The sequence below is a fragment of the Leptodactylus fuscus genome, chromosome 3 (genome assembly GCF_031893055.1).
Source record: "Leptodactylus fuscus isolate aLepFus1 chromosome 3, aLepFus1.hap2, whole genome shotgun sequence".
Lineage (NCBI taxonomy): Eukaryota > Metazoa > Chordata > Amphibia > Anura > Leptodactylidae > Leptodactylus > Leptodactylus fuscus.
In genome coordinates, this window is record NC_134267.1 from 101,545,691 (window position 1) to 101,559,301 (window position 13,611).

Sequence of the window (13,611 nt, forward strand, 5' to 3'; positions counted from 1 at the left end):
TATAGGGTTGTAGAGACACAAAAAACCAGAATGGACTTGCTGATAATTCGATGTTATCCTTGTGTTTACGTAGAGAGATATTGACATTGTCTGAGCCTTTATTAGCAAGCTGTAATTATTGAACTGATTGTCCTGACCATAGAGGAGCGACAGAACTCTTCATCCCCCCCTTCCCCCTCAGAGAGCATTGAATCATCCTCCAACCCATAACCAAGCAAAGGGGCAAAGATAATGAGAATTTAATATTTGTGCTTAAAGAGGTCGTACATGAATATTGTTCTCCTTAGTACTTTGAGAATTCTGATATGATCTAAGAATTTAGCGAATCTAAGGGTGTATCTGTTGTTTGCTTTACAGCATCCTTGCGTTCTGAACTGAATCACCAGCATGCAGCAGCTATTGACCAGCTGAGAAATCATCACCAGCAGGAAATGGAAACTGCTGCGACAGAACTTGAGCGACATAAAGAATACAGCAGGCGTCAGGTATCAGAAAGTAATATTCCAGAAGGATATATTAAATCTAGTTTGGGGTATATTCAGAATAAGGCTATGTTCACACTAGCTTCTAATAATACATCATATCTATTAGTGTTATTAAATATAATCAGTATGCTATGCTATTTTCTGTGTTCATTGAATAATCTGACCACTGGCATGTGGAGACCTCACACTTGCAAATTGTAAAGGAACAGAAGAAAAGAGTAAAAAAAAGGTTTCTTACAGCACAGTCTTTTATTTATAGGAGACTGAGTATATGGGACGAATAGCAGAACTTGAGAAACAGCTTAAGCATCAGGAGCAACATGTTTCTAATCTAAATAAGGAGCTCTTGATACTACATGAGAGCATTAACACCCTGACTAAAGAACTGGAATTTAAGGGAAAAGAGATCCTTCGAATACGCAGTGAAGCAAATCAGCAAATAAGGTACAGTATATGGCCTGGTGTCCTCAAAAGAAAAACATTTTCAGATTTTCTTTTTAAGAGTTAATTGAGGGCTCTCCTATTTAAGATCTTAGATGAAACCTGCCATGATATATATGTTGACCAAACACGTCTTTTAGGGTGCATGCACGTGTCAGAGTGACCGCTGGAAAACAGAATCCCCTTGATTTCAATGGGTGTCGGTCTTACGCACGCTACTCATTGAAATCAATGGGAGGCTTTTAAACTCATTGATTTCAAAGTGTAGCACGCGTAAGATTCTGTTGTACAGCGGTCACTCTGACACGTGTTTACGTGTCTGAATGAGCGGAGCGTTACTCCGTGTTCAAGCACCCTTTACCAAAAGTGATTTCACCCAATTTCAATATATACTGGGTGTGACAGGTCTGCATTGACTTATTTCACCATGAACAAAAGGGCTGAGCAGTTGAAATCCAATTTGCCAATCTGTATCTCCCATGACATCTGCAGCTTATGCAGTCAAGGGAAATTTATACACATTAGGTGGTCGACTGAACCTGACAAAATCAGTTTTTGGCTGACATACATCTCATGTGTTTGGGCTTCTTAAAGAACAACAATGCAGACTACTTAAACCCTTGCAGGTGGTTTAGTCACAGGTTACAGCAAATGTTTGGGGGTCCCAACACAAATATAGCCTGTGACCAGTTTATCTTCCCCACACGCATTGTATATGTATAAGCAATCTGATGTTTGCTTGTTCAAGCCCCAGGTAACTACTAGGCTGCTACTCCTTAGAATGGTCTCTGAATAGGTGGCAGCAGACCAGAGACTAAACAGAGTCCGGTACACAGCACCGAAGGGACAAACAGAACGTTGAAAGGTTCAGGCCAAGGAGTTCAGTCCATGGAGTCAGAACAAGCCAAGGTTGAAAGTAATTATCAGGCATATCTGGATGAACAGTTAGATTGTGTGTAAGGCCTAGTTCACGTCTGCGTTCAGGCCATTCCGTTTCCCTCTCAGCATGAAAAATGTGGAGAGAAAAGTCCTGCAAGCAGGACTTTTCTCTCCGCATTTCTCGTGTGTAAACCAAGCAGAAACCACATGGACCCCATTATAGTCTATGGGGTCTGCCGATTTCCTAAAGCAACCGCTTTTTTTTAATGCAGAATAGGTTTCCTTTCGTAGGGTCCCCAAGTGGACTCCCTGAACGGAACGGAAACCCATGCGGAGATGTGAAGCGGGGATTAAGAGAAGCCAAAGTTGGTAAAAGATTTCAGTCAGATAAGGATGAGCAGACAGTTACAGGGTCATGGACTAAGCCAAAAGTCAACATATAGCTACACTGAAAATGCTAGACAAGCCAGAAGTAGCCCTTGCAGAAACTAGTAGTGCTATTGACCATGACACCATGATAAGGGCACCCCAGATATAAATAGGCTGGGATGCCTGGGACTGGCTGAGAAAGGCACACAGGCGTCAATGTTAGACCTTTAAGTTGCAGTGAGGAAGGGCGCACATGCCCTATGGACAGGACCAGGTGCAACAACATGAAGAAGCAGTAACCGGAAAGTGTGAACTAGAGGTAAGGTCACGGCTGTGTGTGCTGGAAAAGAGTGGGTGCTGACTACTGGCGTTACAATATATTCTCCAAAATAACATCAAAATAAAGTACATATCCAGGAAAAAAATACTACTTTCATACCTCCATATACAGAAACATAAAAAGGTTATAGGTTAAATTTCCTTTCTTTTTTTTTTTTAAAGGTTTATAGTTATTTAGAAGCATACTGTAACAAAAACTATATAAATGTGGTATAGCTATGATCGTTCTAACCCATAAGACATGCATCCATGTTGAGCCACCCCCTAGTTGATACGGCACTGCTAGGCTGAACCACATCATTTTTCTGTGGGCTTAAACCAATGGTGAGGCTCAGTAGAAAATGTTTAAAAAGCCCTTTTCTACATTCAACCATCATAAATATGTATATATATTTTTTTTCATTGAATGCAGTTTTAGGGATGATTTGTTCTAACTAATGTAAAAGAATACACAAAACTGCTTTATTTGGCATATACCACTCCATTAAATGTAGGTTCACGTACCTCATGGAGCAGAAACAGTGGTTTATATTTCATCTAAAGCTTTAATAAAAAATGCATAACCGTTCAGTAAAATGCTTTTCAGAGATACTTAAGCATACACATGTTGACTTTCTTTGAAAAAAGGATACATGAGCAAGACTTAAACAAGAAACACGAGGAGGACATCAATGACTTAACTACTGCGCACATCACAGAGAAACAAGTATTAATGACAGAATTTGCAAAGACACAAGCAATGCTCATGGAAAAAAATTCTGCATTGCAAGTTTCGTAAGTTCAACTCAACTAAGATAAACTTTTAGAAATTGACATTAGCACAGCTATTCTTTTTTACAACTAACCTTTTCACACTTAAATACTAACCAATGCTAACCAATCTTGCTGTGCTGAAGTTCAACAACTAATCTGTGTCTGCGCAGACAGCTACAATGAATGCTTAGATAATACCTTGGCCATGTTGCTAGTTACAATGAAGAATGCAGAAGTCTGACATTAGCTACCAAATACTGATGGTTTATAGTGATAAACTGTGGTGTAACATTGAAGGATTTTACTATATTGAAAAGTCTCCAGAAGCAAAATAATTGTTCTCCCCTGTTGCTCACTTTTCAAAAATAATCCTGCCAAAAGTTGGGGCTGCCATGTATAACTGATAATGGAGCTGATAACCTTTTGAATAATTCCCAAACATCAGATAGACTTCATAGTCAATCCACCTTCTTCACAATCCAAATTTCACAGTAGCATATGGAAAGCTATATCTTTCGCCACAAGGAGTATCTCATTGGTATCAGCCAGTTTGGAGGGAACACACAGCTAGACACCACCGCAAATGTCAAATCACAACCTACCGTCATACCTGCCTCTTGTCACCTGCGGTTTTATATACCGTTAGAAAGCCGACAGTACGCTGAATTCAGCGCATTGTTGGCTTTCCCATTATGTGCTACGGTGCAAGAGACATCGGTGCTCTTACTGATATCTCTTCACCAACAGAAGGGTGTTCCTAACAGTCTAGCTGGGCTGTGAGAAACACCGCTCCTGATAGTATTGGCCATAGCCCTGCACTGTCAGAGGGCGCATTCCTTACCGCCCAGCGATGATGCTGAGTGGTGAGGAGCGCCCCCCCCCCCCCCCGCACTACTAGTCTATGGGCGAGTATTGTCAGGAGGGAAGGGGGGGCATTCCTCACCGCTCAGCGTCATTACTGGGCAGTAAGGAACGTCCCCTCTGACAGTACAGAGCTTTGGACAGTACTGTCAGGAGGGGCGTTCCACACAGCCCAGCTAGACCATCAGGAACACCCTTCTGACAGTGAAGAGATATTGGTCGTTACCTTTCTAGTGGTATATAAAACAACAGGTGCCCAAGGACATGAAAGGTCCTCTTTAACCAATTCTAGCTGTAAATTCATAATAAATGTGGTTGTGAATGAACCACAGACATTCAGACAAGACCAAAAAAGTGAAAGATGACTATTTACTAGCTATTCTGTACACAGATATCCTTGAGAGTGACCTTGTGACCATTCTCCTCTCATTGGAGCTACTTAGTAGGCAGATGTTCAGGGTGCTTCAATATTAAAACCTAAAGTCATACTTGGTTAGGTCCATACGCATGTAATAAAATATGCAGCAGGCAAAGTTAAAGCTTAAGCAACACAATTCAAGACCTTAATTCCATTATGAAAGCGATCTGATGATGTCACTCGTACATCTAATTGTGAATGTGACAGTGATCCAGTTGACATATTTGTAGCTATGTATTCTGTAGGCAAATGTTCCAGTTTTACTTGGTTAGGTCCATACACATATATATGAAAATATGCAGCAGCCAAAGTTATAGCTGAAGCAACACAATTTAGAACATTAATTCCACTTTTTTATAGAATGTGTCTCTTAATCTTTATGTCTGTGCACAAAAATCTGGCTGATGTTCAAGCAATTAGAAAAGCTGCTGGCGCTTCTGAGCAGGCTATCAACCATCAGAGGAGATGGCATCTTTTTGTTGCATATCTTCGTTCTTGATTTTCTTGCCTTCCAGAAGACTATTGATTTAGTTGTTATTTCTAAAATGATGGAAGGCCTGTCATATTTATTGCTCTCAGAGGAAAATTGACATTGGCCATTTAAAGTAGCAGCTTAGAGAAGGCATAGCTTATGAAGGAGAGCGGAGGATATCATTCCTATGTATGTTTGTGAATGTGACATAAAGTAGTGATCAAGATATAAGACATTTTTGTGGACATCTTTTGAACTGACATTAGCAATGGTGGATTCACTACTAGTAGTACTACTATTTCCCACCAGAGGAAAAGTTATAAGAGCCCATCCTAGCCGCAAAGCCTTACTTACATGTTCCCCAATGATTGAAGGATCTACAGTAGAAGTGTACCATACATCCCAACTTTTTGGACTACTAGATAGGGACACTTATAGTTTACTGGGTGAAGATGGCATAATTACAGATGTGACAGAATTAACCTGAACTTCAGCAATTGGTTAAACTTATGTAGCTTGAGAGCTTATCACACAAGACATCAAAGACGAATTAAAAGTCATTGAAAAATGTTTTTCCAGTTACTTTTCATAGGTTTTTGTTGTTTTTTGTAGGTTTCTGTGATAAGATATTAAGATGCAGAAGTTTAACTGATTGCAGAGTTAACTCTCCTACATCTTTATACTTATTCCTGGGCTTGTCATAACAATAATAATAATAATACATTTTATTTATATAGCACCAACATATTCCGGAGCGCTGTACAATTTGTAGGGTTCAAGTACAGACAAAAGATACATTACAAAGAAATAGTCACTTCACACAATGGGACTGAGGGCCCTGCTCGCAAGAGCTTACAATCTATGAGGTAGAGGGGGTGACACAAGAGGTAGCAGGGGCGGCATTGCTTATACAGTGGTCAGACAATTTTGTAATATTGGTTACTGTCATTACGCAGACACAAAACTTTATGAGCCATCACCAGTCGTGTCCTTTAACATGTGGATGGTGCTTGGATATATAAAGTTAGCATGAGATGGCATCATATCATGTGGGGTAATCAGGGAACAGGAACAGAGGAGGGTTAATTTTAGGGATTCTAATTACGGTACGGAAGGGTTTACATTAGGACTTGTGATAGGCCTGTCTGAAAAGATGTGTCTTTAGTTTACGCTTGAAGCTGTGCTAACTGTACTGCCTGGCATAATACTGTAATGCTGATTCTGGGAACCAAGATGGAAGTAAACATTCATTCTTTACAGAATCTCCTACAGTAAAATGTGTGCATACATTTTTCAGCCCTCGTTCTTGTTCTCTTTGTTATCAAAGTCATGTTAAACTATGGAGTCAGCAGGTTGTATTGTGTATTAAAGGTTAACGGATATGGAGGAAAAATACCAGAACAGAGAGTCAAGACCAGAAGACCTGCAGGTGATCTCTGAACTAAAGGACATGGTTGCAGAACGGGACCAGCTTATCAAGAAACTGATTGTGAGACATTTTTCTGGGCTTTTCTTCCCTCAATTTGAAGTGTTTACCACCAAGAACCATTGTCATTAACAATTCAGTGATCTTTAAATAACTGGAGCCTCATAAATAATAGCTCTTCTAATACATTATTAAACGCCGCAGCATTTACAAACCAACAATTTGTGCTTAAAATATTAATACTTGATGTGTTTGAAAGCAATTATCTGAACGTGTAAAACTGCCTAAAAGAAGCGCAGTCAGAATGACACTTTCATTTTTGCAGGAAGACAAGAAGTTCTACCAACTGGAACTAGTGAACCGAGAGACCAACTTTAACAAAGTATTTAATGCAAGTCCCAATGTTGGTGTTATCAATCCTCTAGTAAAGGTATGTATTACAATGGATATTGTATAGGACTTGAATTAGTTCTGTTGTAAAGTACATAGATCTACTACACCTTCTTTTAATTGGACAAGGAAATGGCATAAGGAATCTTAAAGTGAACCAGTCGTCATGTACAGTACAGACCAAAAGTTTGGACACACCTTCTCATTCCAAGAGTTTTCTGTATTTTCATGACTATGAAAATTGTAGATTCACACTGAAGGCATCAAAACTATGAATTAACACATGTGGAATTATATACTTAACAAAAAAGTGTGAAACAACTGAAAATATGTCTTATATTCTAGGTTCTTCAAAGTAGCCACCTTTTGCTTTGTTACTGCTTTGCACACTCTTGGCATTCTCTTGATGCGCTTCAAGAGGTAGTCACCAGAAATGGTTTTCACTTCACTGGTGTGCCCTGTCGGTTTAATAAGTGGTATTTCTTGCCTTATAAATGGGGTTGGGACCATCAGTTGTGTTGTGCAGAAGTCAGGTGGATACACAGCTGATAGTCCTACTGAATAGACTGTTAGAATTTGTATTATGGCAAGAAAAAAAAGGGGCTCTATCACTGGGAAAAGTCATTTTTATCTAAACACATGCTTGCATAGGCTTTAGAAAGGCTATTCCACACTTACCTTTTGTATGTAGATTGCTTCAGTGGTCTCTGAATAAGTCCGTTTTTATTCATATGCTAATGAGCCTCCAGCCAGTACAGGAAGTTCCCAGCAGCCTCCTCTCTCCCATTATCTTCTATGTGTGTGAAGCAAACAGGAAGCGAGTCATCAGCAGCAGCAGGAGCCGTCTCCCATAGAAGACAATAGGAGAGGTGTGCACCTTCTATCGTGCACTAGTCTAATTAGCATATGAATATAAACGGACTTATTCAGAAACCAGTGAGGCAATGTACATACTATAGGTAGGTGTGAAATAGACTTTCTAAAGGCTATGCAAAGGTGTGATTAGTTAAAAATGACTTTTCCTAGTGATAGAGCCCCTTTAAGAAATGAAGGCCAATCAGTCCAAAAAAATTGTAAAAATTTGAAAGTGTCCCCAAGGGCAGTTGCAAAAACCATCAAGCGCTACAAAGAAACTGGCTCACATGAGGACCGCCCCAGGAAAGGAAGACCAAGAGTCACCTCTGCTGCGGAGGATAAGTTCATCCGAGTCACCAGCCTCAGAAATCGCAGGTTAACAGCAGCTCAGATTATAGACCAGGTCAATGCCACACAGAGGTCTAGCAGCAGACACATCTCTACAACAACTGTTAAGTGGAGACTTTGTGCAGCAGGCCTTCATGGTAAAATAGCTGCTACCGTGTTTCCCCGAAAGTAGGACACCCCGAAAGTAAGGCATGCGGGGGTTTCTGTTGAATTGCCTAATATAAGGCACCCCCCGAAAATAAGGCATGCCCGGCAGTGGTGGGCGGGGCTTAGTGGGGATTCAGGGGCGGGGCTTAGCAGAGCTTTCGTGGGCGGGGCTTAGCGTTCCCCACTTCACTGACACAGCAGCCATGCTCTGTGCTCCGTGTGCACAGCAAAGCCGGCTGCTGCCTTTGCTGTCCGTGCTGCTGTAGGATGAGCTCTCCCAGCTCATCCCAGAGGCAGCATACAGAAGAGACAGCAGCCGGCTTTCCTGTGCACACGGAGCACAGAGCACGGCTGCTGTGTCAGTGAAGTGGGGAATGCTAATCCCCGCCCACGAAAGCTCCGCTAAGCCTCGCCCACCACTGCCGGGACGAACAGCAGCACCATCTAGGAAGACGGGAAAGGTAAGTATGATACCTTCTCCCCCTTCCCCTACACTACACTACCTACAACCGGCAGTCATGCTGACGCTCCACTAAGGAAGTGCCGGCATGACTGCTGGTTGTAATAAGACATCCCCCGAAAATAAGACAGGTCCTATATTTAGGGCGACAATTTAATATAAGACACTGTCTTATTTTCGGGGAAACACGGTAGAAAAGCACTGCTAAGAACAGGCAAAAAGCAGAAGAGACTTGTTTGGGCTAAAGAACACAAGGCATGTACATTAGACCAGTGGAAATCTGTGCTTTGGCCAGGCTGTGTAAGGGCTATTTGACCAAGAAGGAGAGTGATGGGGTGCTACGCCAGATGACCTGGCCTCCACAGTCACCAGACCTGAACCCAATCGAGATGGTTAGGGGTGAGCTGGACCGCAGAGTGAAGGCAAAAGGGCCAACAAGTGCTAAGCATCTCTGGGAACTCCTTCAAGACTGTTGGAAGACCATTTACGGTGACTACCTCTTGAAGCTCATCAGGAGAATGCCAAGAGTGTGCAAAGCAGTAATCAAAGCAAAAGGTGGCTACTTTGAAGAACCTAGAATATAAGACAAATTTTCAGTTGTTTCACACGTTTTTGTTAAGTATATAATTCCACATGTGTTACCTCATAGTTTTGATGCCTTCAGTTTGAGTCTATAATTTTCATAGTCATGAAATTACAGAAAACTCTTTGAATGAATGAGAAGGTGTGTCCAAACTTTTGGTCTGTACTGTATTTCACTTTTCCTGGGGTATTATCAGGTACTAAATGAGACTAGAAAAGGTCAAAGTGGACATGGAGACTTGACCATTTGATTGAATAGGTGTTTTGTAGGATGGATCCAAATGGTGACTGATGGACCCCGTTGACTTATTTTTTTTATAGGGTTGCATTTTGACAGCAAGAATAGCTCTGTTGTTGTGCTACTTTGCTGCCAAAGGTAATCGAGACTCTAAAGGAACCACTAATCCAGTCTCTTAGCCCAAAATATGAATAGCTCTGAAGTTTATGGGAGTATTGTCTTTCTATATTTCAGAATGGTTCTGCTTCTACAGTTTTTTACTCTTGCAACCCCAGAACTAGACTCTACCATAGTAAACAACCTGCAATATGACATTTCTATGAAGCTATATCCACTACTTCTATTAGTTAACAGAGATGAGCGAGTAGTGTTCGATCGAGTAGGTGTTCGATTGAACACTACGGTATTCGAAATACTCGTACTCGATCGAACACTACTAGCTGTTCGAAATTTAAGGTTCGATGCAGAACCAGCGTTGCTATACATTCTGCCAATCAACGCTGGTTCTTCTCTTACCTTTAGAAGTCTTCTCCGTGCAGCGTCCCAGCGGCGTCTTCCGGCTGGAATTCACTCTGCCTAAGCATCCGGCCTAGGCAGAGCCGACTGCGCATGCGCGGGCATGCCCTCGCATGCGCAGTCAGCTCTGCTCAGGCGTCGGGTTGGGCAGAGCGTCCCCGCATCTTCTTCCGGCTGGAATTCACTCTGCTTAGGCATCGGGGCCTAGGCAGCGCCGACTGCGCATGCGCGGACATGCGCAGTCGGCGCTGCCTAGGCCCCGATGCCTAAGCAGAGTGAATTCCAGCCGGAAGAAGATGCGGGGACGCTGCACTGGGAGAAGACTTCAAGGAGAATCCAGCCCGACCGTCACTCGTGGACTTGGTAAGTATAATTTTATCGAATTTTGCGTACCCCTGAAACGAGCATTTCCCCCCATAGACTATAATGGGGTTTGAAACCCGTTTGAACAGTCAAACAGTGTGCGGCTGTTCGAATCGGATTTTGAACCTCGGACATTTTAGTGTTCGCTCATCTCTATTAGTTAAGCATCCAGTTAATAAATGGCACAGTTGGGGACATGTGAAAGCACATTGATGCCATGTGAGTGCCTCCGGCACTGTGGGTGATATGAGGTAAAACAGGTCTAGATGCATTATAACTGCACTTGTTGCATGCTGGTAATAGACCTGCTCATGGCTAGTAGTTCTCTAGGCAAATGAGAGTGATAGACATTTTATAATTCAATTCTTCTATTTCCCTCATCCTCCACCTCCACATGGAGACCACATTTACTTATTGATTGCTGGTTGACCAACCAAGTAAACTAGTGAAGAGTTGCTCCACACAAGAATACCCCGCACCATAAAATTATCTATTCACAAAACCAGGGTGCATGAATAAGTGTGGATTTCTGTGAGAGTTGACCTGGCAATCCAGATACAGGATGCTAGAACTAATTTAGCATACCATCTGCTGCCTCCCCTATAGCTATGTACATACAGTACTATGTAACTACGTATGCCACTGGCTGAAGTGTTTCTCCTAATTGTAAGTGAAGTGTTTAGATCTGATTAATAAATAGATGATAAATTGATTAATTTAGATATATTGTCATTTTCTTCCTGCAAATCCTATGATATTTAGCTATTTGCCAGGATACATATACACCTGCAGGGAGAGAATTGTTATTTTATACTGTGCTCACTTGTGTTATTTCTAAAAAAAAATAAAAAAAAACAGCAAAAGAAGAAGAACGATAAATCCACAAACAGGTTTGTGAGTGTCCCTAACCTAAGTGCTGTGGAGAATAGTGGAATAGGAAATGGACATCCCACCCGCCTGGAACCCATTCCAAATTCACCCATCCACGATATTGAGTTCAACAGCAGCAAGCCTCTCCCACAGCCCGTACCACCCAAAGAGGCCAAGACCTTTTTGAGGTGAGCACTGCCTCGCCAGTCCAATTGCCGCTGGTCATGATAGTGCCGAAGTACTGACATAGCCTTGAATTCTTTTTTTCATTTATTATGGCATTTGCAACCTCTTTCTAGAGCTCCTTTTTGTGCATGTAATGTAATTATTTGCTATAAATTCAATGGGCATCAGTTTTCATTATGTACTTTTAAGTCTGATGCATGTACATATGTTGATATCTATCTGTTGTTATGCAGTACATTCAGTGTTAAGTATTTTCTTACTAAAATAGGCAGAGTGGAGTTGGATTAGGCTAAAATAACTCAACTACTGTTATTTAGAACTATTGTGTAATCTTCTCTTCCTAAAATAACAGCTTTTCCAGTATTTTCTATGGCTCCAATGCTAAATTATAGTGTTACATACAGCTACTAAATCTTTTTCTGCCCTCTAGTGGTGAATGTGAATATTTACATATTAAGGCATCTAAATAAGAAAATACTTGACGTTGAATTGACTAGGGCATGCGTATTTATTGTATTTAGGGCATACTGTGGTAAGCATGTATATCTGTTTACAGTTTTGCATGTCCATATATATAAATATATATGTCCCTGTAACTGATTGTCCCTGTGTGCTTCTTTTATACAATGACACCTTGTGTGGCACTTTTTTGCAACTTTGTAAGCCCAGCACCAACAATAAAATTCCTTTCCCTCGTCCATTAAATGTAACCTGACATAATATTTAGACATGCAATTGAGCCCTTCTATTGAGCTGTATTTCAATCCTATCTGTTGTTTCAGTTGTGTTCTAAATAATGCATGACACTGCTGGGGAATATCAGTGAACAGAGTGGCCCTGGTCTGCACATTTATTGTGTTTTGTGCTTAGCAGATGAGAAGTATATGGTGCTTGTTTAGCATATTTCCGTGGGATATGACCCTGGTCATAATACTTCTTTAAAGTAGTAAATTAAAAAAGGAGGCTAGAAGAGGGGGTAAACCAGACCGAAGGCATATAAGATAAAGTCTCCATGCTTCCCCAGCTATTGGTAGCTTGTGCTGCTGGGGGATTACAATGTAGTGGATGTGCAGATAAGTCACACAGGGACAAGGACAAGAACCGGTATTGATTATGGCTTTGCTTCTAAACAGATGCTTTGTGTTTTCTGACTACTGCTATGTTTGCGTTCCTGCAGCTGTGTGTGATGTCTTTTATTTTCTTCTGTGTCCCTTGTAATGTGTTTCTTTTTCTCTCTGGGATTTAGCCCTCCCCAGACTGAGACTTCACCAGTGGCATCACCAGATCCACAACGCCAGGAATGGTTTGCCCGGTACTTCACTTTCTAAGAGACTGTATTTGATAATGTCTCTCTTTCTATTGTGGCACAGCTTTGATGTGGACTCTTTGTACAAGCATGACCTTAACAAACCTTTATGTGACCAAGCTTTGCCGTAACTACTGTTTGTTCCAACACTGTGAACGAGAGTGTTTGTCTCCAGTTGGAAATGCACTGTTTAATAACACTCCGTGTTTGCTTTCCTTCCAGTGAAAACCTCCTTTACATTTTACAAAAGAAAAAATGAATTTTGTAGAATAACTGTGCTACCTCCTTGCCCTATTTCTTTCTTCTTATTTATTTTCTGCCAAGCATACTTCCTTCAGTGCTGAAATGATAGACACCATATTGCTCTGCACTGATGTTATTGAGATGCCTTCTCAGTAGATCCAGCCACAAGCCTAAAATATCTACAACAGGCCATTTTAGTTTAAGTTGTATTCTGTTTGACACCAGAAATAACAATTGTGCCTGGAGTCAGATTCTCAGCTTCTGATTGGTATGTATATACTATGTATGGCTATTGTATTCCTATTGTAACAACATCGAACCCTAAGTCCCAGTGTGTTATTTCCTATGGAAGTCACTTTTATTATACATATATATATAAAGATATTTTTTCTTATAAAATAGTGTCTGGCATTGTTTTTGGCAAAAGCCTGTGTCTTGATTTTCTTCACTTGACTGGACAGATGTATACACTGTGCTATTATGAATATCCTGCCAGCAAAACGCTGAAAAAAAAATAGTAGATTCTTGGAAAACCAACAGTAAGTAAATTCAAACATGTTGGGATAAACACGTCTGAGCAAAGATGCAAATAAAAAGGAAATAATATAAGAGCAGACTAGATGTGGACTTTTCTGCCATCAATCCTGCAGTGATCTTCAACCAG

At 41.0% G+C, this 13,611-nt stretch overlaps 1 protein-coding gene across 4 annotated transcripts in view; it reads left to right on the top strand.

Moving 5' to 3' along the window:
- Nucleotides 1–13,341, top strand: part of FAM184A (family with sequence similarity 184 member A) — a 110,658-nt gene extending 97,317 nt beyond the window's left edge. For 3 of the 4 annotated variants that reach the window (XM_075268046.1, XM_075268047.1, XM_075268048.1), the window contains 7 exons: nt 358–485; nt 745–929; nt 3,141–3,287; nt 6,389–6,506; nt 6,769–6,873; nt 11,201–11,400; nt 12,645–13,341. In XM_075268046.1, the coding sequence (XP_075124147.1) occupies nt 358–485; nt 745–929; nt 3,141–3,287; nt 6,389–6,506; nt 6,769–6,873; nt 11,201–11,400; nt 12,645–12,726 (965 nt within the window). In that variant the 3' untranslated portion in view covers nt 12,727–13,341. The remainder of the gene's footprint in view (nt 1–357; nt 486–744; nt 930–3,140; nt 3,288–6,388; nt 6,507–6,768; nt 6,874–11,200; nt 11,401–12,644) is intronic. The other variant, XM_075268049.1, reaches the window with a different exon arrangement.
- The last annotated feature ends 270 nt before the right edge of the window (nt 13,342–13,611 follow it).